The sequence below is a fragment of the Eschrichtius robustus genome, chromosome 16 (assembly GCF_028021215.1).
Source record: "Eschrichtius robustus isolate mEscRob2 chromosome 16, mEscRob2.pri, whole genome shotgun sequence".
Taxonomy (NCBI): domain Eukaryota; kingdom Metazoa; phylum Chordata; class Mammalia; order Artiodactyla; family Eschrichtiidae; genus Eschrichtius; species Eschrichtius robustus.
Window position 1 is genome coordinate 39,331,543 of NC_090839.1, and position 25,704 is coordinate 39,357,246.

General features: G+C 36.0%; 3 protein-coding genes across 3 annotated transcripts; all 3 read right to left on the bottom strand.

The window, feature by feature from the left end:
* Nucleotides 1–10,982: 10,982 nt before the first annotated feature.
* On the bottom strand, nt 10,983–18,328 carry MKKS (MKKS centrosomal shuttling protein). Its single transcript, XM_068524644.1, has 4 exons — nt 17,344–18,328; nt 14,143–14,318; nt 13,114–13,224; nt 10,983–11,486 (listed from the first exon to the last, which is right to left on the bottom strand). Exons 1-4 carry the CDS (start codon nt 18,326–18,328, stop codon nt 11,046–11,048), a joined length of 1,713 nt encoding a protein of 570 aa, XP_068380745.1. The 3' UTR covers nt 10,983–11,045.
* Nucleotides 18,329–18,342: 14 nt separating this feature from the next.
* On the bottom strand, nt 18,343–18,709 carry LOC137750263 (uncharacterized). The gene has a single exon (XM_068524646.1). The coding sequence runs from the start codon at nt 18,707–18,709 to the stop codon at nt 18,548–18,550; it is 162 nt and encodes a 53-aa protein (XP_068380747.1). The 3' UTR covers nt 18,343–18,547.
* Nucleotides 18,710–22,784: 4,075 nt separating this feature from the next.
* On the bottom strand, nt 22,785–22,994 carry LOC137750260 (uncharacterized). The gene has a single exon (XM_068524645.1). The coding sequence runs from the start codon at nt 22,992–22,994 to the stop codon at nt 22,803–22,805; it is 192 nt and encodes a 63-aa protein (XP_068380746.1). The 3' UTR covers nt 22,785–22,802.
* Between the last annotated feature and the right edge of the window lie 2,710 nt (nt 22,995–25,704).

Genomic DNA, 25,704 nt, shown 5'->3' on the forward strand with positions numbered 1-25,704 from the left:
TGCTATTCACAGCACATGCTACAGGGTCATCATTAACTGTGCAAGGCTATCATTTTTGTAGCCTTTTAGACATACATACACTTTAGTTTGGCTTGGCTGTCCCTATTTTCTGTGTTTGCTTGATATATTTTAGGATGTAGATCTCCAACAGGAAAACCAAAAAGATCTTGTTTGGAATTGCCAGGTCCATGTTATTTCAATAGTTTTTTTGAAAATCAATTTAAACAGTAAAACTTAATCTTTTGAGATAGAATAATAATGATGATAAAGCCTATAAATTAAATTATTTTATATATTACTCATTTTCAATGTTAATTCAAGCATTTGGGGACACTGTTGAATGATATAACCTTCCCTGTTTCAATATCCCAAAAGATATGTTTCTCATTGACTAGGGAAGGGTATAAACTTGTAAAACTTGGAACATCACAAAAGAAAAGTTCTTTAGCTTTAAAAAGTTCTAACTATCCCTCTTACTATTCAAATAGTAATGACAGTCCAAGCCAATGCAATGAGACCAGAAAAAGGAAAAAAAAAGGGATAAAACTGTTATTGTTTGCTGATAATGTAACTGTTTATCTCCAAAGACCAAGAGGGTCAACTAACTTTTTAGAACTAGTAAGGGAGTTCAGTAAGGAAATTGAATTAAAGTGTAACATACAAAAACCAATGCCCTTCCTGCAGGTTTGTTTTAACCAATTGAGAAATGTGATGTACAGATTTCATTCCTTGTAATAAAAAACTTATAAAATATCTAGGAATAAACTCAACTGTAGAAAAATGAAAGACACATAATGAAACAAAAAACTATAAAAGTATGAAAGAACTAAATCAAAGTTAAGTTGGGAGATATACCATTTTTCAGGATAACCAACCTAAATATTACATAGGCGTCAATTACATGCAAATAATGAAATCGCAATTAAAATCCCAAAGAACTGACAAGGCCTTGTCAAGCTGATTCTAAAATTTATCTGAATCCCCAGAATCTAGAACAGTACCTGGCATATAGTGGTAGTGTGACAAATGTGTGGTGATTGAATAATCAGTGAATGAACAGCTTTTATAACTACCTATATGCAAATTACTCACATATTTAGATTTCTACCCTAGATTCATCCTCTGAGCTTCAGACTTGTACATCTGCCTTTTTAATCTCTTCACTTGATTAGCAAGAAAGCAATTTAGCCTCATTATGTTCAAAACAAAACTACTGTCTCTTGCAAATCCTATCTTATACCAGTCATCAAGATGAGTAAACTAAAAGCAGGGAGTTATATTTAACCATCCAAGTTTCTGTTTGTGATTATCCAAATCATCACAATTCTGTTGAGTTTATCTGCTGAATATTTCTTGAATCCTTCTGTGTCTCTCACCTATACTGCCACCATCACCTGCCATAATTTCTTCCCTATTCTAGTGAATGACTTCCTAACTAATTTCCCTTCCTTGAACTCACTACTTCTCCCTCCCACCTCTACTTAAAGCAGTGTCAGAATTTGCATTGCTTTTAGGATTAATTCCAAACTCTTTGTAGTGACTTACAAAGTTTGGCCTGGTCTGGCCTCCACCTATGTCTTCTGAGTCATCTTCCATGACATTTGCCCTCACTCTATAAGCTTTGGTCACGATGACCTTTCAATTCTTCAAATATGTTTTGTTCCCTCCTGCCACAGGGCCTTTGTATATGTTATTCTTTCCGCCTGGAATCATCTCATTCTTCTTTATCCAAATTAACTTTAATCTTCCTTAAAATCTCATTTCAATCATCTTGTCCTTATGTAAGAACCTCCTAATTCCCACTATACTCTCTTATATCTCCCTCCTTCATAGATCAGATTAAGTTTACTCTTATGTGAATGATTTTCAGGCTTTAGGCTTAATCAGAACAGAGACAATATCTTTTCATATTTATTATGGTATCCCTAGCTATGGTGCTAGGTAATGAATAAATGGGTGGAAAAATGAAGATAGATAGGAAAAACATGTGTGTGCACAGTGACTTAATATGGTCAGACAATCAGTAGGTCTTCATTGAATGAATGAGGAGAAACAATTTGGTTTTAAGTAAGTAAGAATCATGGGTCAAAAACAAACTGCAAATGCTCTATGTTTAATTGCATATTTTGAAGCTGTTCCCACAGCAGAGTCCCAATATTTACATCAATTCATTCATTAAGATTAAAATAAAACCAGAAAGGATTCAAATATGAGAAGAGAGATTCATCCATGCAGATAATCAGGATTTAATTTGTAATAGAAAATGATGATGATATTTCTTGTAATGCTCAATAAAAAAAGGAAAAATTGTATTTAAACAAGAACTAGAAATCATCTGTGTTTTAAAGACCTTGGTTTCATGTGCCATAAAGATAAAATTTTCTGTTATACTTCATCATCAAGTGTAACCTAATATGATAAAATATTCATGTATAGGAAATTCATAAGTGAAATAAATAAGAATGGCTGATACTTTCCCTTGAGAAGTTGATAGAAATTTCTGTTTTAGTTTTAATAGTTCCTTTAATTTTCATGAGTAATCTAAGAATTTTCAAGTTGCTTATATAATTGTAAAATAGATTCAAACATACTTCACATATATTTATTCATTTCTTACAGTCAAAACATATATAAATAAAAGTAAAGAGATGCAGAATAGTAGTTTTGAAAATATCTTAAGCACCATTGATAACAAATGTTAGTAATTTGTTGACAAAAATTCAATCCATTTTTCTTAAACTCAGGGAATATTAAATTCTTTTGCAATAAAACCACCTAGTCAATATTCATAGATGTGTCTGAGGTACTGATAAAAATAATATGTAGCACATTTATCTATGTTTTTAGTGAACCAAGACTGTCAGAGGGATTTAATAAATATGCCCATTGTGTGTAGTCCCTGACATAAACTAAGAGAATTAAAAATTATATAAAGTTACTAAGTCTACAGGAGTACTTGAAAATTAAGCAGATGATTGAATATCCTTGTGACCACTCCACCAAACTTTATAAATTTGTAGTTTTGCTTTATCACAATTAAATTTTTAAAATGTTTTTTTTTTCCAGCTTCTAAAATAATGTGGAATTATCAGCCTGTTGAAATCTATTGGAAGATTTTTCCTAGCTCCTGTTTATTGAGTGCTGCTTATATGCCAGGTTCTGTGCTTTTAATTAATTATTTAATTTACTCTTCACAACAATCACATGAGGTTATAAAGCTCACAAAAAGTAAGAGTTTACTCAAGTATTTAAACCAAAGTCTCTCCTTCAAAACACCAGAATTCTCAAAAGCCTACGCCATGCCTCCTTCCATCTATATAGATTGCATACATATATTTATTTCCTCAAATCCGTGAAAGTCTATAAAGCACATCATCAACTTAATAGTAACTATTTTGTGGGGAGAAAAAGACACCCAAATAATGTATACTTTGATTTTAAGACACATTCCAACTTTAGAAAAGTTATATGTGAAAAAGAAAAACCCATAGATTGAAAAAGTATCTATGATTTATTAGCAGTGAACAGTATTCATGGTATTCCAAAAATATAGAAATAAAATATTGGGCATTTAGTAATGGAAAATCATTCTATTCAAACTAGCAACAGAATAGTGAAATACTTAAAAATCCATATAAATCCCATCCTCTGACCTCCAAGGAGAGCAAAAGAGCTGGAGGTCCAATCAGTTGCCAATGGCCAATGATTTAATCAATCATGCCTATGTAGCAAAGCTTCCATAAAAACCCAAATGGCCAGGATTCTAAGAGCTTCCTGGTTGGTGAACATGTGGCATTTGGGGAGAATAGCCCTCTCCGAGAGAGCATGAAACCCTTGTGTCCTGTCCCCATGACTTGTCATATGTATCTCTTCCATCTGGCTGTTGCTGAGTTATACGCTTTTGTAATAAACTGGTGATCTAGTAAGCAACATGTTTCACTGAGTTCTGTGAGTCATACTAGCAAATTAATCAAACCCAGGGATGGGGTCATTGGGACCTCCAATCTATAGGATCTATAGCCAGTTGGTCAAAAGTACAGGTGATATCCTGGGCTTGTGATAGACGTCTGAAGTTATTTTATTTTAAAGTTTGATTACTAGTGAATTTGAGCATTTAAAATATATATTGTGACTTCTAGTTTCTCATCCAGTATGTAAGGAACTTAGGAGTCACCACTACATCCAAACAAGTAAAAAGCTGAACAAACTCCTCTTAGATCTGTGATAGGTCATTCTGATCACCAAATTTGTGTGAGCATGTGTGTGAGCATGTGTGTGTGTGTGTGTGTGTGTGTGTGTGTGTGTGCGCGTTGGGGGCGGGAGAGGTAGCTTTCCCCACACCAACAAGGAGTTCTCCAGATACCAGCAGGGTCCTACAGTTCAACTCAATTCTTACACTTTCTACCTGGAGAGACAGCGTCAGATTCCACAGGTTCAAGGCTTAATCCTACAAGGTTGCTTCTTGTTCTAGCCATCGTTTCACCTAAGGGAAGAAAACCCTGAGACGCACTGGTGAAGTTCACAGTCCAGGAGCAGAGGCTCAACAAATGACCAAGACCTAATCATAGGACTATAGAATGCCACCTTTCTCCCCAGAACTTACCACTGCATCACTAAAGACCTATTTATCACGGTCCCTTTTACACAGTACATCATGTCTGCCTTTCAACACCTGATGGGTAGTTTATCTGTGACACCTGGGGCAGGAGAGGAAGCATGATGATGGTGCAGATAGAGAAGGGGAGTAACAGAGAATGTCATGTGTAGGGTGATTTAAGGGGACAAAGGGGGACAAGGAGATAGTACCCTACAAAAAAGATGATTGTTAATTAAAGGACAACAATAAATGGAGAAACGATTTGAAATGTTTGGTGGTAAAACTGGGCATTGGTGCTCTCTGTCCAAGGTGGACAAACTTTACTCTCTGTGCAGCTGTAGCCCTGGGGAAGAAGGATTTACATCTTGGCAGCTTTTTACTGTCTGTAGTGAGTTGTAAGGTGTACCCCCCAAAGCATATGTCTAAGTCCTATACCCCATCCTGTGAATATGATCTTATTTGGAAATAAGGTCTTGGCAGATGTAATTAAGGATGTTGAGATGAGATCATCCTGAATTTAGGGTGGGCCCTGAATCCAAAGACTGGTGTCCTTATGAGAGAAAGGAGAGGGAGATTTGAGAGACAGAGGTGGGAAGGCCCTGTGAAGATAGAGGCAGAGATGGGAATGATGTGTCTACAAGACAAGGAATGCCAAGGATTGCTGACAGCCACCGGAAACTGGGAGAGGCAAGGAATGACTGTTCCCTAGAGCCTCTGTAGGCAGCATAGCCCTGCCAGCACCTTGATTTCAGACTTCTAGCTTCCAAAACTGTGAGAAAATAAGTTTCTGTGAAGTCACCAAGTTTGCGGTATTTGTTATGGCAGCCCTAGGAAACTACTACACCATCCCATTTCATAGATGCTCAAAGAGTTAGATGATAGTAAAAAGTCAGAGGCTACTATTTAAAATTCATCATACTACATAGGTGTTTAGTGGCTGCTTGTAAGTGACAAATCAATAGAAATGTACAAAGCTGGGCCATTAAGAAATCACCATGTTTAGCTTGGGCAAGTGAAACTTTAGAAAATTGAGACCCTAAGAGAGGCTATGCATTTGCCTTAAAATTTTCTCTCTCTACTACATAGATATCTTTAATAATCCATATGAGAAAACAAATAAAAAAATAAAAATGTGTAAGAGAAAGATAAACTTACTGATAGAAAGTAAGGCTTGGAAGGCCTGTTTTAACATTTGACTAAAAAAAGGAAGACATGGCCAATGATGTATGAAACAGTATCTTCCTTATTAATAATTTTGAAAATGCAGATTATAAAAAGGATTTTATTTTCAGCTATTAAATTGGCAAAGATAATAACTGGTGTTGACCAAAGTTCAGAAAAATGAGAGCTTTCACACAGTATAGTTGAAGTTTATTGATGCCACATTTCTAGAAGGCAATTAGACAATATGTATTAATAGCCTTTCCATTTCAAATACAGCTGGACCCAGGAATCTTAATTCTATTTATTCACTCTGAGAAAATAATCAGGGATTTGGGAAAAGGATATATGCAAGATGTTTGCTGCGTTGTCGCTTATATTAACACAAAAATTGAAAACAGTCTAAAGGTATATTAATAAAAGCTCATTGACTAAATTATGATACACAGGTATGGTATACCTCAAAGATATTGAGGGTTTGATTCCAGACCACCACAATAAAACAAGAACTGCAATAAAGTAAATTACACAGTTTTTTTTGGTTTCCCAGTGTGTATGAAAATTATGTTTACAGTACACTGTAGTCTATTAAGGGTGCAATAGCATTATGTCTAAAGAAACATTGCATATACCTTAATTAAAAACTACTTTATTGCTAAAAAATGCCAGCCATTATCTGAGCCTTCAGTGAGTTGTAATCTTTTTGCAATAGTGACATCAAAGATCACTGATCACAGATCACCACAGCAAATATAATAATAATGAAAAAGCTAGAAATACTGTGAGAATTACCAAAATGTGACACATACAAAGTGAGCAGATGTGGTTGGAAAAGCGGGGCCAATAGAATTGCTCAATGCAGAGTTGCCACAAACTTTCAATTTATGAAAAAACATAATATCTGTGAAGTGCACTAAAGTGAAGGACAATCAAACAAGGTATGCCTGTAATCTCTACTACTGAAATTTCTTCAGGTATTAAAACTGATGTAGTAGAAGAATGTGTAATTATTATACATGATTATGATGTTCATGACATATTAAGTAAAAAGAACAGATTATAAAACAACATCCTATATTATCACATTTTTGGAAAACTGTACACAGAGAACAAACCAAAAAGATGCACATAAAATGTAAACAGTGGTCATCTCTGGGTAGTAGGACTACGCTTGACTTTGTTTTTGTTTTGTGTGTGTATGTCAGATTCATATTTTCCAAATTTTCTACTGTTACAAAATTTTATGAAAGAAGAAAGGAAAATAATACTTGAAAAATATGTCTTGCTGGCCAGATGATCAACTCCTTGAAGTCAGGGATTGTGAACAAATCTTTTTTTTTAAATCTTCAACACCATTGACTTTTGTGTCTGGCAAACAGAAAGAAATCAATTGACATTTCTCCAAATGAAGTCACAATGCTTCAAACAAAAGCTACAGGGCTAAATAAAATAGAATGTTTATTATAAAGGTTTCCCCAATGTGAATTCTTAGGACACGGTCAAGTTGCTTCATTTTCCTTTTAAGTCACAATTTATTACAGATAATGGTATTCCACTGCTTTTAATACATCTAGTCTACTAATTCTCTCTCCAACAAACGGGTTGATCTACATATACAAATAGTTTTCAGAGATTGCATTCTCTTTTACATGAGTATTACTATATTCTTAATAAAGAAACATATAAATCTACTTATAATCCAAAAATACAGGTTAACATTGGGTTTAGATGCATCTAAACTCAAGTTTTGTAGGTGAATGGCAAATATTTCCAAGGATTATGGGATACTATAGTTACTAAGTGGAAACACTTAACTAATGTAAAAAAATTATAAAGATATCAGATGTTCAAACTTGCCTTTTCCTTCAGATTAAGAGATAGATTTATTTATACAGCTGAAACAGGGACCTATAAGACATGTTTAGTCTCCTTGACTATTCCCCAAAGATCATCAGAAATGAATAACCTAATTGGATGTTTTGACAGGCCCTGCATTGATTATGAGAGTGATTTTTGTACATGATACTCTTAAATAGTAATCTATATAATTTATGTGACTATAAACAATATTGTTTTATTTTAAAGTTATCCAAAAAACTGTTCAACAATGTAAGAATACAGAATATGATGGGTCTTATGAGGGTACTTAAAAGTCCTCCTCTATCACGTGAACGCCCCAAAAGTTTTGATTAGACAAACTGAGTTCAAGAATACCTATGATAATTAAAAAAACTACTACTAATAATTTAAATATCCTGTGGAAAATACTCCACTCTAACAGTTGATTTAAATGTCTAACATATAAAGATTCTCTAATATAAGTATAAACGGAAGAATTAAGGAATTGGGTGTTTATAAGATTAAATGAGTATTTTGACTTAAAATGTCTTTTGTTAGTTCTCCAATTTTTTTTTCCATGCTGCCAAAATCCTAACCTCTTTTGATTAAAAAGATTCTAATCCTATGGTTCAAGAAACTTTACTAATAAATAATAATAATAATAAAACATGAGACGTGTCCTGTGAGTCCCACAAAAGTATTGAGCAGTGCTGGCTTCATTCTTTTCTGCATGATTCTCCTTTTCCTTTTTTTGTAGCTATCAGGGCTTCCTGTTCTGTTGCCCGAGGAAACATAATGCAATATTCAGACTTCAATCTTACTTTGTCAGCAAACAATGCCCAAGGCTTAACTTAGTTGCTATTTTGTGGTTGTTGTTGTTTATTTCTGTCAAAATGAGCTCCTCTGAAATTATTTTCATCAAGAATTTTCATCTCGTATTTTACCATCTGAGTTTGAATGATGATTTTCTTGAACTATTGACAGTGTTTTTTGTTTTTTGTTTTTTTAATTTCCAGTGTTTTCTACTAAGGATTGTATGCAACTTCAGGAAACATGAATTTATAAAAATATTTCAACAATTTATGACATACTCAAAATGAGAGCACTGATGTTTCACCAAGGAATATAATTGAATTTTAAGGCAAAGTTAAAAATGACAGCTAAAAATGGCTATCCTGAGAAGTGGAGACCCTTAACTTATAAGGTCAGTTTGCTATAGCCTCCCTTCTTGGAGCAACTTGGAAATGCAGTAGAGGGCCAAGGAGACCCAGGATTATTCCCATATTTCTATGTGACACCCTTTCTTAAGTGAATATAAAAACCCCATTGTAAACATGTGTGATGAACCCTGCCTTTATGTTTGGAGTGATGGTGAAAATGCAATGGCATGGCATCAAGAATGCTTTTTTCCACTTGTGTGATCAAATTTTCAGTATGCAATTATAAATAAGCTTTACTCTTGCCTTTATTAGGTGTTAATTGCTGCATAACAAGTAACACCCAAAACTTGACTTAAAGTTTATCATCTCACAGATTTTGTGGGTCAGGAATCAACCTAGGACTGGCTTATCTAGATCCTCTGCTTTAGGGCGTCTCACGAGGCTGCAATGATAGAGGCTAAACTTATCTTGAGGCCCATTAGGGAGGAACTGCTTCCAAATTCACTCTTGTGGTTGTTGGTAGGATTCAGGTCCTTGTGGGCTGTTGGCTGGAGCCTCCCTCAGTCCCTTGCCACGTGGGCCTCTCCTGAGGGTAGCTCCCAACCTGGCAGCTTGTTTCCATCACAGTGAGTGACAGATAAGGAGAGAAGCCTGTGTTTTGACAACCCAATATCGGAAGTGACAGCCCATCACTTCTGCTGTATTCTACTCATTAAGAGCTAGTCATTTGGTCCCAGCCACACCCTAAGTGTGTATGCTAAGAGGCAGGACCATCTTGGAGGCTGCCCAAGACATGCAAGATACATTCACACCCTTCCCATATCCCCCAAATTCTCATGGCGTTACAACATCAGCTCAAAGTCCAGAATCTCATTACTGAAGTCAGGTCAGGGTGGGTGAGGCTCCCTGTGTGTGATTCTTTAGGTGCAGCTCCTGGAGCACAGTTCCTCTCCACCTGTAGACCCACGAAGACAAGTTATGTCCCAATATACAGTGAAAGATCAGGCACAGGATAACTGCCCTAAGACACTCCTGTTCACCAAGTGAGAACTGGAAAACTCAAAGGAGTCACTACATCCAGCCCACACTCAACGGAGGGGATTAGACAAGGGCCTGAAAACTAGGAGGCCAGGGGTAACTGGGGGCCATCTCAGAGGCTACCTACCACTCTGCCTGACTGACCCTAATGATAAAAGACATGAAATTTTGGAGAAATATTTTATGAAGCTTGTAGTGTAGCTGATTTTTTCAATACATATTGCACTGCTGCGTTTGTACTGCAATTTTTTCTTTGGCTCAGGATAAAAATTCTTTTAGATTACAAGAATACTGGAGGAAATTGCTTAAACATTCTATCTCCCTCTATCACAGCTATAGATCTGATCATTGACTCTTAGGTTGTTTAATTTTCCCAAACTGTTCAAGATGTTTTCCTGAAGTTTAATATAACATGTTACAGCTCTATACTGATTCTTCTAGCTACATTCTGTATTTCTTCTTCAATTTATTAATACATCTTGCATTTGCATAAAATTCAAATTATATTCCTTGATATGACATGTCTTTACTTTGAATATGAGAGCTGTGCCAGTTTCTTTTTGGCACTCTTGACTAAATTAGAGAAATAGTTTTTCCACTTCTTTTCTCTATGCTGCTTAGTTACTATATAAATCTATTTTTTTCCTTGATTACACATTTCATCAAAATAACAAAAATTAAGAACTGATACAAACTAGCAATTGCAGGTAGACCAGCTCCTACACCAATTACCCAACCAGTGAATGATATAGTCTGTTAAAGAACCCAGAAATTTTACTGAATGTGTAGTTTGAATACTTCTTTTGAATGAGCAGTAGGTACTAGATGCTTTGTGATACTTTGGAATCTAGTTTTAAACATATGTAATTACTACAAACTAAAAAATACCTGTAATAAGTATATCCGAACAAGAACATAGGATTTAAAAAAAATTTCTGTTATGCTCTTAGAATGATGTCAAAATAACGAGAACAGAAATGTAGAACAATGTACAGTGGTATCTGTGGAAACTGCTAGATAATTACCATATCTTTAACAATGCTTCATATTTTTATTATTCTGTGGTATAATAATGTGGTATTCAAGAATCAATTCTTTTTTCCTTAAATAAGTAAATCTATAAATTTATGAATCATCAATCCCAATATGCAGAACAGGTCTTTGAGAGAGAACACATACACTCGATATTTTTCTTTATTGACACGTCACTAGTTTTTCTTTTTGTAATATAAACATACTATTCCCTTACATCAGTTTTTATCTTCAATGACATATGAAAGATCCAAAATCAAATTGGCAGTCTCTACAGCCACCTGTAGGCCACTAAGCTTTGCAGTAAAACAGTCCAAGGTCAGGTTGCCGGCTGAGTCCGTGGCTTCACACGGAAGGCAGGTTTGAGGCACAAAAGGAAGACGAGCACTCCTTAAGAAGGACCAGCTAAGTTCTTCCTGGCTGCTGTACAGTCCACAGCCACATCTTGAAAGCACATCTGGCCAGTTCACAACAGAGGGAGAATCAGCCTGAACTGACCAAAAGTGTCCATACTTCCCGTCAGTGAGAACTTCACCTCCGTCGTGTTCTAAAGAGCCAGCGAGAGATTCGAGCGCGCTGCAGAATGCTTCAGTGATCAGCTGGAGTTCTGTCTGGGTACATCCGACATCTCTAAGAATGCCTTCTGGCTCGCTACGTGTCTGAAGAGTAACAAAACCATTGAAAGCAATTAATATGACAAAAATGTTTCTGAAAAATACTTGATCAAACCCTTATTCATACAGTACTTAGGGGTTTGGCACAAGGCTAAGGGGCATGGATGGGCCAGCTGGTCAGGCTACTCCCTTAACCTGGTTGTTGTAGTAAAAATGCTCGCTGCCAGTCATGTTATCAGAATGAACGACTCAGAATAAACCCCACCATCAACTTATTCTGAAGGACTGCCCACTACTGCCTCCTTAATACATGAAGGACAAGGTATAATATGTGAATCACAGGCTTCTGTACATCCGGGAGGAACCTACGGAAGACTAATGTCCCAGATGAAGTACTTATTTATGCTTGGCAAATGTTTGAGATTTGTTTAAAATGCGAATACATGTATTATTATTAAGACAAAAACCATTTAAGCACGTGTCATTTTCACATTAATGTTAAAAAAATAACTATTCTTCTCTTTAAATTAATGACATGGTTATACAACTTTGAACTGCTTCTTTTCCACCATTCTAAAAAGTTTATCCTAGAAATTTCATGATAGAAAAAGTAATATATTAGCAAACTCATACTTGAATGATAGTTAAAAACCCATATCCTAACTACTTAAAAACAGTGACCACTTTTTTCTTTTGCCCAGGAAGTTGGAACCAGATGAGATCATCTCTATGGCATATTCTTTCCCCACATTTTCAGTGCTATACTGTTTCTTTAAAATCCTACTCAAAACACCTTCCTTCTCCAAAAGACTTATTCTAGTTTCCTCAGTCCCATTTGCAGACCATGTTATTGTCCATTCAGCATCAATAGATTGGCAATGGTTTTGTTTTTCATAATGTAAATTCCAGTAACTTTTCATGAATGGGCTTTATCCTCAAACAGATTTTAAATTATTTGGGGAAGCAGGGCAAGGCATGTCTATGAAAAACGTTTACACCCAATCCCAGGCATCCCTGGGAGCTCTGCACTCCTGACTAACCAAAGAGCCAACTGCAAATACTTGGAAAACACATACATTTTTGTATCCATTTTCAAATAGAGTAGGTCAGTGTTAATGAAATAATTAATAAGAACTACAATGCACTAAATTTACTGTCAGGAAATGGAGTTTCATAGATTAATAAAACAATTCTATTTAATAGACTCAATATATCATAAATGAATACCAATTTAAAAATTATAATAGAGTCTAATAATTAGCACGTTTTAATAAATGAAATTAAGTTTTTTCTTGAAGATCCAGAAGGTACTGAAGTATTCTATAGAATCTCAACACTTTCATCGTGAATATCAATTATTACTGTACCACAGCAGTTGAGCTCTCTAAGATGACAGCTCCCATTCACAGAATGCTCATTTCAACAGGCAGTAGACACAATACTCAAAGAATGTGATCACCTGCTAAAAGGCTGGATTAATAATCACTGTGATAAAGATATTACCTTATATTTGCAAGTGTTATTTTCCTCAAGTGTTTTCAAATACAATATTTGATTTCAAGACTACTGAGAAATTAAGCATTAAAGGCTCCAGAGTATTATGATTTAGCTTATTATCTCATAAAATGAATGTTGCTGAGAATTCAGATAATTTAAGGACTATCTAACCTACCTTGTGTCTGATATATGCCGCCAAATGAGTTTCAGTACAGCCACCTCCTAATAAAACACATGGTTCCTTGATTGTTAACTGCAAAGCATGCAGTGCTGTTTGACATGTGAGCTAAAAAAGAAACGAATCACCAGTATCCGACATTGACATCAGAAACACAAAGAAATATAACCACGTTTTCAAGGCAACTCAGAGAGTGGTCTCAAAGAGCCTGATTTTAATTGCAGAAGAACAAAACTGGTGTCACTAAGGTTGTCATGTGATGAATACATTTTGGAATAATAAAGATGAAATAATAAAGAGATGAAAGAAAATACTTTAGCCAGATGTTTGCTTTCATGGTCTGGATTAATATCCTCTTTCATATACATTTAGCTCTTCAAATTGAGATTCACAAACACAATAACTGGATCAGCAAGGTATGCAAATATTTCTACCAAAAAAATATTTCAGTCTAAATAACTTAGCTGTATAAATGCTACAGAACTTATTTCAAGTTGCTATGGAAATGATCCAACCAAGCAGTAATAAAAACACACAGACCTTGAATATTCACCAAGGATAGATCCTTGAGCATGCATTCTTCAAGTCTGTGACCAATGCCGTAGGGCATCGCTTCCATTGTATAAAAGCTGCATGTGTTATTGCTGTTAAGAGGTGGATGATGGGTATAACTGGGGAACCTATTGCTAAGTGAATTATTCATACACTTTAGCATCAACAAGTACACAATTCAAGTTAATTTCTTACGAAAAGTCCCCATCAAGGACTTTCAGATTGCTTGTAAAATACTAGAAATAATAAGAGGCAACATGCCAAGTTTCTGTAGTATCACAGGCAATTCAATCAGCTTACTTGTCATTTTAATTCTCACATTTTTGTTGTTTTTGCTTTCTGTACAACCTAGGGAAGTTATGAAGAAAAAAAAAGCATAGCTCACCGATGTGAAAAAAAATTATAGCACGGTCTGAGTGATTATTTAATCCCTGCCTCAGCCCCTAGACGTGGAATTCGAAGTTTATTACTTACCTTCAGTTCATCCCAGGCTGTGTCATTTCTGTTGCAGAGAAGCAAGCTGCAGACAGTTGCTTCATTAGGAATAATATGAAAAAAATGTTTGAAGCCAAATTTTGCAGTGCACAAATCTTTCACACTTCCATAACTACTGGGAGAGATTGAGTCCAAGGAACCAATAGGCCTTGTTCCTATTTTTTAAAAATAGTTTAGAAAACACAAAATGGATGAGTAAAGATGGAGCATACAATCATTTACAATTATAATATTTATTCCTAGCCAATATAAAAGTCCCACAAGCATATCATTTAAGATATGAAATATAGGATAAAGAAATAAGATGCATCTTCTTAAACCTATGAAATAAGTAGTATTCTGTCATTAAAATCATATGCAAATAAAGCAGAGGTTCTTTTGGTTTACAGACTTCTTTGAACATGTTAGAAGCTATTTTGTACTCTCCAGAAAAAGACGCACACAATTTTGCATACATTTTCAGGAAGTCCAGGAACCCTGGAAGCCCGTGCAGGGATCAGAGACCCCAAATTAACAACCCCACTAATCTGGAATGAGGATGAAGTGAGAAGACAGGGCATTTTTTAAAGGTGTTATGATTTTTACCTTAAAACACACAAATTAAGCTATGCAAATAGCTGTGTAGTTGAATTCTTTTGGGGCTCCATTTAGTGAACATATAGGAATTTTTTTCTTTTTTCTTTTTGCCTAACAACTGTTTGCATGTAAACAACTACCTAAATTATGCCAAAATAAAGTATGTGACATTCTTATTTCATTTTGTTATTCTTTGATTATATTTTGCCCTCCTTCCTGTACAGGTAAAATAGTAAAATTTTACAAAACATAAATTAATAAAAATATGAATAAATGAGAAGTTAGGATGACTTGAAGGTTTCTAAAAATCTCTAAATGTAGTAGTTATGTAAGAAACGGCACAAACCTTCTATAAGGAGTAACAATACTAAAGTCTTAAGATTAAAACTGTAACTCTTAGCAATGTACCTTCTTGGGCCAGTTTCCTCTTTGAAACTAATGGGATTAAAATAATTATGTCTAAAAATACTTGCAGCTCAAAAATTTTGTAAAAACCTAGAAAACAATCACGAACAATTTCACTTCTTTGAATACCCTTTCTTCTTTACTTCTGAAGTCTCAAAGAATAAGGAATACTTGAGGGATCTAAAATTTAAGGAAAAAAACCCAAAACTCTACATCTTGTATAATTTCAAGGGTGGAACCAACAGAATTTGTAAGGAGAGGATCCCCTTTCCTGCTGATTATCCTCTGATGTGGAGCAAGTCATTTAACTCTTCTGGGTGGGCTTTCCCACAGGAGAGTAAAATGGGGATAATCATGTCTATTTCACAAATAAATCAAACCAAATGTTAAAAATGCTCTGTAAGCTCTGACAAGCTTCATACCCACCAGTCAACCAGGCACAATAACCCCATTACTTAACCTAGATCATCAGTAAAGAGGAATTTTGTTTGAAGGGGGAGAAAGGAGGTAATGTTAACCTAGATACACCAGAGAAGATGGATTAGGTCCCAAAGATACTTCACCTGTTATTAGTTTACCAGAACCATCAGCCTGGTATAGTTTTTTCCCCCCTTTTCCCTTGTGTCTCAAAAAGTTTCTGCTCCCGAGATCCAAGACTGCAGCCCTGGCTTTGCGTAATGTTACATACATAATTTGGGGAAGCAGGGCAGGGCATGTCTATAAAAAACATTTGCACTCTCCCCAATCCCACTGGCAGCTCTGCAATGTCTTGATAACACTCCTTGATAACACTCCTTGATAACACTTGATAACACTCCAAAGAATCAACTGCAAATACTTGGAAAACACATAACTTTTCATATCCATTTTCAAACAAAATAGGTCAGTTCATGTTCTACCATGTTCTAGTTACAAGTGGGACAAATATCAATTGTGGGCTGGTGTGGAAACCCAGTGCCCACTTATAATATTGTTTCTACGGAAAAATGCTTCAGTTTAAAAACTGACTACATAATCTATAATACTCAATATTCCCAACTGGAAATCACCTGACTCATGAAAAGCCAGTAAATATTTAAGGATATGGGTCTGACCCACAATATTACCAATGAGTTCCAAAGAACGATTTTTGTTATTTCTTAACAATTTCCACTCTAACGATCATTTGACAGTCTTACAGAGGCAGGGCAATAGCCCAGAGATCTTAGGGATTCAGTACTGGCACTCATCCTTCTCCTTTTCGATGATTTATAATAAGACTAAAAATAGTCAACTTTAACAGTTTTAACAAAATTTATTAGACTTAAGCTTTTAAGTCTAATAACTTACGAATTGAAATTGATCCGAATGAAATGATTATCTTTCTGATAGGTTGTCAATGCAGTTAGAGAGATAGTGAAAAGTGACTCAAATCAGGAACTTTTCAGCCTGTCATTTCTCTTTGGCTCTAGCAGGTGACTACCAACCTTCTATTTGCTTCTTTTTGCTGAGTTTGTGAAATACGGTGAATTTCTTGCCGTTATAATTCTCTATGTTAATAAACATATTATTGTTAATTCAACAAACATTTTAGAACCCCTACTGTGGACCAGGCTTGTTGTAAGCACTGAAAGTAAAAGATGATCCCAACTCTCAAGGAGCCTAGTTGGAAATATTTGGGATATTGGGATATTTAAAGCTAGCCTGCGGGCACACACACACACACACACCACCACCCCCTAATTAGGAACCACCATTTAGGCAGAAGTACAGTTGTTTGTTGGAGTTAGATAAAAGTGAATATTCTAGTTGCAAAACTACCTTCTGAATACAATGTGACTTAAGAGCTTTGTAAAACTCAAGTAGAAGAATTTTGTTTAAAGTATGAAAGACTTCATGTGATTATGAAAACGTTAGATTTCTCAATAATCTGTAAAATGTTTGGGGGTTAATAGTTTTAGATTATGACAGACTCTGCAGTACATTTTGGGGCTGGAAAATACCTAGAAAATAGTCATCATCACTCAATTTTTAATAAGTGAACAATGCAGGATCTTTTTCAGAAACAACCTTTGCTGCCAGAAATGATACACACACAGTGAGGTTGGCGGCTTCTCAGATTGTTCAAGATGTTAACAGTGACACACACCAAGAATATCTTTGCTCAAAAGAAGTGTGATTTATTAACCATAAGGGGCAAAAGCTGCGAGTGCTTTTTACCTGTCACTTTACTCAGGGGTTCCATCACAGCCACTCCAACTCTGTCTACAGCAATAACATGATGCATTCTGAGAAACTGCTTCAAAGATGGGTGTATAACTTTTTGGCACAAGACGAGATCTACTTGATCACTAACTAGCTGCCTTCCTAGGTTAAGCAACTGGTCCAGGACTGCATTTTCAAGAGAAACTCCGTAACTCACCACCACATTTCCTTCTCCAGTATCAGAAAGGTCTCCGGATAAAGACACACAAAAGAGTGCCACCTTGAAGGAATCTGATTTTTTGATAGGTAGTATCTTCATCAATTGAACTTCTGATATTTCAATAAGTATTCCAGGTAACACAGTAGAATCTATAACTCTTTGACGTTTTAAAGGGACAATTATACTCTTTCCTAAAATGATGTGGTCTTGGGCATTTTCTGGAATTATAAGCAGAAAGGCTCTCAGAATCAAAGTACTGATATGGTCGATTTCCTTTGTGGTGAGCATACAGGCAGGTTTACTTGTTAATATACTGCGCACCAAACAGAGGAGGATCTGAGTGCTACTGAAGTTGACTGGGATTCGACAACCACAGGCCTCGGATTTTAGGTAACTGGTGCAGAGGCTCAAAAGCTGCTTATTTAACTTAATGACAGTGGTGGGTGTCAAACCTAGTCTCTGAACATTTTCAACTAAGTTGCAGCAAAGAATGGCTGTGAATAAGCCGCCGTCACTGAAGCAGGACACGTGATTCTGCACAGAAGTTGTCAGTATCTTTAAAATGGGATGGGTGACTGGCAGGTTGGCGAGGAGGGCTGCCGACTGGGAGGTTGTGCACACAGAGCCCCCCAGGCCGTTGTGCAGCTGCTTCAGCCTGCCTGCCGGGCCATAGCACGATGTGACTATGCCTTTCAAGACAGAGAGGGTGGCCCTCACTCGTTCGCTTGTCAGTGGTTCACTTCTACAGAATGAGGGCTTTTTAGCTTCTAAACGAGACATCTTACTTCAGGTGGTAATTTGTGAAGACAGCTTTTATTTTGTTAACCAGAGTTTTCTATTTATTGTATTGTGGTGGGTTTCAACAGTTAACAAGATTATCCTTCAGGAAGGAAAGTCCGAATATACAGCGTTGTGGCTATAAAATTAAATACTTAGCTCCATGCTTACGATACTAATCGGCACGTAATGGTGTAATGACATATTAGTAATTCCGAATATTTATTTTAGTTCATTATTCAAACTCTTTTGTTTGCCTTCAGACTGAGACTTTACAGATTGTTTTGCAGCTCTCTGTATAAGATATGTTCCGAGATGGATGCCTGTGAAGGAAATCCCAGCTACAAGAAGCCAGTTCTTTCTGATCCAATTGCTATTTTTCATTTCTTCTTTCAAACTCAAGCTCAGACTCAAAGCTGCTTCTTTCTATAAGAAATAAAAATAAAACATTTTAGAGAAATAATTCCAAAACATTTAATAGATTATAGTTTAGTAATTACTTTTAATGCTCTGCTCCTTCTTTAGAAAAAGGAACTACCCACTGGCGCAAACCCCCAAAAATGAGAAATGTAAATCAACTTAGACTAAACATTCATTTCTTTATTCTTCAATGAATCCCTACAAGAAAAAGTACTGATATTTTAATAATTTTGGAATGCACAGTAACACAGCTAGAAAGCTTACAGTACAGTTATTCAAATATGATATGCTTCTAGAAGACAAATGCCATGTGAAACTCATAGAATTTGGTCTCTGAGTCCCAAATGTTTTTATTCTCTTACATCAAGATCTAGTGTTGTTTCTTCTCTAACTTTCATTTGCTTGGAAATCTTAGGTGTGAATACAAGTGCATTTATATCAAATCCTGTTTATAAATAATTATGAAAATGAGATAACTGTTAGGATTCCTAATACAGACACTCTCTAATGTACAGTCTACATCTAGCTAGACAAATCTACACAACACATTTACCAAAGAATAAACCATGTTTTAATTTTAAATATTTGGCTAAATTCAGAGCAGTTTTCTGTAGTTTTACCTGATCAATCAATGATTTTCAGTTTTGATGTCCTATATCTAACCATCCCCCAAATTTTGGCTAATGACAATAAATACAAAAGCCAGGGAGTGTGCTGGATGACAAGGAGATAAATAGGATCTGATTTGCAATGTGATCTCAAAGAGTGTAAATAATATAAAATGCTATCATTTACCAAGTGTGCTAGAGCTTGTACTAGTTTCCTTAATGAGGTTGGAAGAAGCGTGCCTGAGGCATAAAATTCTGATACTATAATAATATGTGGAAAGGATAAAAATCTCAGGTCATAGACCTTATCTGTTGAGGCTTGGTGCTTTGAAGGTAAAGGTTCAGCCAATTATTAGTTATTTTCAGGAATACGCTAACCACGCTAACCACTGGACAGTGTTTAGCACAAATAAAACTAATTGAACTACTCAGACTACAGTACTACCCAGAGCTGTCTATGGCACAATACGATACAGACCAAAAAGGTGATTTGAAGATGTGCAAAGAAGATGTGAAGAGAACAAGGGAATGCTATGCAAAGTGTTCTTTTGGTTACCACTCCTCCCAATTTAGTTAAAGGGCTGTAACCATGGCAACTGGGCCCAAATAAAGTGAAAGCAATGATGGCCAGCTTTCTCCCTGCAATGATAAAGCTATAGTCATCTCTTTTTATAGCACGAGGAGGAAAAAAAGTTTCTGTTCATCTTATGCAAGGAACAACAAAGGTACTTAAATATTATTTCAAAGGTTATTTTAGATTTGGCAAAATCTGTGAAATACATTTAAATGAAAGCTTAGTGACTTCCATACATAAATTTGCACGTTACAACACACACACACACACACACACACACAAACCACAAATCATAACAGAGACTGTGATTAATAAAGTGATTTCTCTAGTTACTTTTCAATACATAATAGTGACATGCGACTTTTCAAAAGTAGAATGCCAAATTGGCACCTCGAACAGTCTTGTGGTAGTGAGACCAGTAACCACATCTTTTGGCTAACATCTCTATAAAATGAGAAAGGAAGAGAGTGTTGGTGACTCCCAAATCATTTTTAGGATGTCAAAACTTGCTGACTTCTGGTCCTATGTCTAGATCTAGACAAAATAAGGTACAATTCAAAAAAAAAAGAAACGTAACACAGGGCTGGCTTATAGCATAGGTTTGGAAGTGTCAGTTCAGCTATTTCTTTCTTCTTAACAATGTGACCCATTATTCCAAAAGTTACCATCACATGAATGGCCCTGACTACTCCTGGATGCACTGGCCTGGCAGATGGGCTTTTTGCAGTGATGGATAACAATTAAATAATACTAAAACCTATATGACTATATTCTAAATTCAGAGCTATAAAATATGATTTAAAAAAATATAAACACATAAAATTTTTTCCTAAAAGGAATCAGGGCTCTTTGGAGAAGTGGCTGATTCTAGGTCTGAGGCAAGAAATAAACTAGATGAGCTGGGGACTTTTTTCTGCCAAAAAGTAATAATGTTATCAAAGATCGCTTGGATCATATCAAAGGGCACAGGAAAAAAAAAAAAACAACACAGGAGTCAACTTGGAGGGAATCTAAGATGGGACAATTTAAGCATTAAAAAGAATACTGACAATAATAGACTGAGATAATTCAAATTTATTATAAAAACTGATAAAGGGAAATAAACCATATATCTTGCTTTTCCTGTATAAATGCATTTTGAGTGGGAACTGAATAGTTGAGGCAAAGTTGGTCCAGCTAATAAATGGAGAAGAAATGACAGCATTTCAGCAGCATAATTTTGCAACACCTAATGAAGTAATGGACTACACCATCATAGTGGTTGGCAAATTATAGGCCATGGACCATATCCAGCCCACTGCCTATTTTGTAAATAGTTTATTGGCTCACCCTCATGTATTGTGTATGAATGCTTTTGTGCTAGAACTGAAAGTTAAATAGTAAGAGTTACCATTAATTTTTTCAGTGTCATAATACACTTGTGGTTGTATGTGTTTATCCTCACTGTTAAAGATATATACCAAAACCTGAGACTTGCTTAAAAATATTCCAGCAATAAAAAAAAAAAAAGGGAGGGGATAGATAAAAAGAGATTGGTAAAATGTTAATAGTTTGTTAAAGTTGGGAGATGGATACTATAGAGTGGAATATACTATTCTCTCTCTATTTGGGGTTTGTTTGCAACTTTCCATAATAAAAGTAAAATTTTTTTAAAATAACAGACAGATACAGCACATTCTTTTGACATACTTCAACCACTAGGACATTATTACTCACCTGAAGGTCAAAATGGTATATTAAAATAGAAAATGTTCCACAATTGTAGGGTCACAGCTCTCCATCTGGGGCCAAATGAGTTTCATAATTCATTATTTCTTGGATTTTAGAAACACAATATAGTGTATAACACCCAAAATCAAAATAATATGGTGTTTAACACCCGGAATCAATATAATCATAATACAGTATAACACTCATAATCAAATACAACAATATTTCTGCAGTGAAACTAAATATTCATATTAAGTGGAATAAAGATTAATGCGTCATGTCAGTTAAGATCAACTAGCTAAGGAGTTATGACAAAACCTTTTAGATTTTAGAACTTTCTGGATTTGGGAATTATTGATAGGGGTCTATAGATCTGAATTATATTACTATATGCTCTTATTTCAGTGACTCTGAAAAGTAACAAATTACTTTGAAGCTAAAATATTAGTCATTCTTTGGTAGCCATGGGGGATTCGTTCCAGGACCCCCCCCTCGGATACCAAAATCTGCAGATGCTCAAGTCCCTTATATAAAATGGGGAGGTATTTGCATATAACATAGGCATATCCTCCCAGATACTTTAAATCATCTCTAAAATACTTATAATACCTAATACAATGTAAATGCTATGTAAGTAGTTGCTTTTTGGAACTTTCTGGAATTATTTTAAAAAGTATTTTTGGTCCGTGGTTCACTGAATCTGTGGATTTGGAACCTATGGGTACAGAGAGCTGACTGTAGATATTAAGGAATAAATACAATTAGTTTTATTTATCTTGGAAAAATCAGAGAACAATAATAAAGAAAAGAACCTTTTGCAAGTTACAGATTTGTAAGTGCGGCATGGATTTATGGCAGGGGAAAAACTGCTCCTTTGGACACAATTATGATCCTGGTGACACTGCTAGTGAAAAGGGCAGGACAAGTAATGGACTGACTGTCCTTTCAGGCAAGTGTCAAAGCTTTCTGTGGAACCAACTTTTCTAGAAGCAACTGTAGGATAATATTTTGCCAGTGGCTCATAATAAAAACAACAGGTTAACTCACCAACTTAGGCTTTTATTGCCAGAGCCCTATACTTTCTTAAAGGTTATGTTTCCCATTGTTGGAACATGCCATTTGGTTGACCACATTAAATCAAACTCACCTGAAGCGCTCAAGTCTGCTATTCCCCTGGGATGTGGTTCTTCTCAGGACTTGTGGGTGCCAGACTGTCTGGCTCAGGAAGGTCATCCTTATTAGGAATTTGGAAGACAGGGCTGCTTTTGATCCTGTGCCACCCCAAATGTATGAGCCCAACTAGAGGTATCATAACAACCAGAACTTTGTAGTCTCTCCAGAACTTCTGAAAGCTCATAGTGCTTCAGCATTAGTGCACCTAAGAAAAGGCCAACAGTTAAAAGAAACAAACAAAAAAATCCCTCAAATTACATCTATATACCACCACAAGCAGAATATTGCACTCTAATAAACGCTGCCTGTTAAAAGTTTTTAGTTACAATACATTGCAATGTTCATTAACAAAAAGAGACGTTGTAGACTTAAAGGGATGGCAGGAAATCAGGCTTGGGAAACTTATAGAGCAATACTAAACGCTTAGCCAGCAACTGTAAAGGAGCAACATTACCTGCTGGGAAAGCCATTGGAATCTTTGGAAACACTCATGCATCAAAATCGTTTTCTTCAGCGGTCCCCAACCTTCTTGGCACCAGGGACCGGTTTCATGGAGGACAATTTTTCCACGGACGGGGGTGGGGTGGGGGGTAGATGGTTCAGGAGGTAGTGCGAGCGATGGGGAGCGGGCAGATGAAGCTTCGCTCCCTCGCCTGCTGCTCACCTCCTGCTGGGCGGCCCGGCTCCTAACAGGCCCGGAACCAGTACTGGTCCACGGCCCGCAGGTTGGGGATCCTTGATTTTCTTTATATAATTAATTATACTTTCTCTGAACCACAATGAAGTTAGATTAAAAAAAAAATATATTTAGTCACAATTTTAACAAAAGAATCGAATGGCAATCCTTAAATATGCAGTAAGAATTCAGATTCTGCATTCTCACAGGATGTGAGTGATGATGTCTCAACTGAGACTGAGCCGTGCATGGACTCCAGTCGTAGCAAAAGACTTTTGGTTTGGACTCTATGAATTAATGCCACTTCCACACTTATGTGCTGAACCACTGCATTTTAGAGTGTTTACCCTTATCACTAATAACTATACCCTGCAGGGGTTACTGTCAATCCAGTTTACATGAAGAAATTGGGGCCAGTAACTTGCCTGGAGTTTCAAAGCTCAGTAGTATTGAGAACAGTCTTTTTTGCTCTATCTTTGATTTGGAAAGCATGGAGTGTAGCCCAGGAAGTCTGTTTCTGATGATCCGCTGCGTTTGGGAACTTGAGTCCGTACAACTGGACTCCTTATACTTTTTCACTTAAGGGCACTCACTAGGCTTTAGTGATTAGCTTATAGACTTGTGATGCTATGAATGGACCTGCTCTCCGAGTTCCTTTCTGGGCACAGGACAATAAGGATTGCTCCTTCATCTACGGGATATACTACGACTTAGGTTCAATTGCATGTATATGAGTTTCAGTATCATAAAATTTCTTACAGTAATTTTGTGTGAATGCCTTTAGAAAAATGCCTGAACAGAATTTTCACTTATTCCTTCCCTTTTAAATTAAGATTAATATTCAGGACTAATGAGCTAAATACCTAAATTGTCTCTGTGTTCTGTATATACATATTAGAAAAACAGAAGGCTTAGAGTTATGCCTATGTACATATATTACTCCCAGCATTAGAAACCATTTCTCCTTGAGGTCCAAATTCACATTTAATAAGAACTTTGTTGCTAAGCTTAAACAAATTACTAGATGGAAAAAACATGGCCTACTTTGTAACTCCAAGTATTTTATGCCTTTTTCTTTTCTAAAGTGCTTTGGCATCCTATACACTTCTTGCAGACTTTAGAGACCATACCTTTTATTGACATGCTCATGTTCTATCTTCGGAAAAAGTCAATCACAAATAAGTGTATCATGATTACATTTCCTTGTGAAGCCCACTGTGCAAAAGCCTTTGGGACATTTGAGATTTGAGGAAACAATAAAACCACTGGGGGAGGCACCGGGTGACTCTGAGTAAGTAATGAGGGAAGAACTACAGTAAGGGTTACTCCCTAGATGGAAGGAGGGACTGAGGGTAAACCAAAGTCAACTGGCTTGTGTTGACTGATAGGTGGCATTTTTGTCCACAAAATACCTTGAATTAAAGGTTTAGAAGATATTGTCCTTCACATCCAGTCTCAATACCTAAGGTGACTTTAACACCTCCAACTCTGTCCCCCTCAACATGAGCTTATCAAGTCACAGTACTTTTCACAGATGGCATCTCTGCTCTTCACTGTTTACTTCTCACGATCACTAACATATCATCACTCATTATTTGTTACTTTTTCCTGAGTTGCAAACTTTTAGGAAAACAGCTTACAGAAAAGAGTCACTTGGATAAAAGGATATAATCATAAAGTTGACATAAATAACTCAATAATTAAAATTCAGAACAGATTAAAGTACAAGCTATAACAGCAATGTCTGGAAAGTGTGGTACTATTCTCTCCATGTAGGTCACAGGATGAAATGTGATGTACTGAGAACCTTCCTCAGATTAGGATCAAGTTAGCTCCCTGTACTCAATACATCTTCGGGTCATCCCTGGGTTAAGAACAAAGGAGGGCGCTCCATTTTATTTATGTTGTGTTTAACAGACTATTATTCTTTTCCACTAGAATAACTTAAGGATCTATGCATCTTTTTGTAGATTTAGGTTTAGTTAAACCTGGGAATTAGTATCTATTTTGGCTGAAAACTCATATTTGCCAAATTACCACTGAGGCCCAGTAACAGCACTTCCTGGTTAGTAACTGATGTGGGCTGATTTAATGATTAATTGCTGTAATATCTGCTCAACACCTACATGCCCCCATTTCCTCAAACTCTCCATATCTCACACATTGATTTGGCTAACGGGGGTGAGAGAGCAGGTAACTATTTTCTGATGATTATCCT

Bases quoted from the DNA above. Each gene is read 5' to 3' on its own strand.
- LOC137750263 (XM_068524646.1), bottom strand. From the start codon at position 18,709: ATGAAAAATAGCAATTGGATCAGAAAGAACTGGCTTCTTGTAGCTGGG.
- LOC137750260 (XM_068524645.1), bottom strand. From the start codon at position 22,994: ATGAGCTTTCAGAAGTTCTGGAGAGACTACAAAGTTCTGGTTGTTATG.
- MKKS (XM_068524644.1), bottom strand. From the start codon at position 18,328: ATGTCTCGTTTAGAAGCTAAAAAGCCCTCATTCTGTAGAAGTGAACCA. The intron at 13,225-14,142 runs GTAAGTAATAAA...TTTCTTTTTTAG, and splicing joins CAGCCTGGGATGAACTGAAG to CTCACATGTCAAACAGCACT. The intron at 11,487-13,113 runs GTAGGTTAGATA...GTTACTCTTCAG, and splicing joins CGGCATATATCAGACACAAG to ACACGTAGCGAGCCAGAAGG.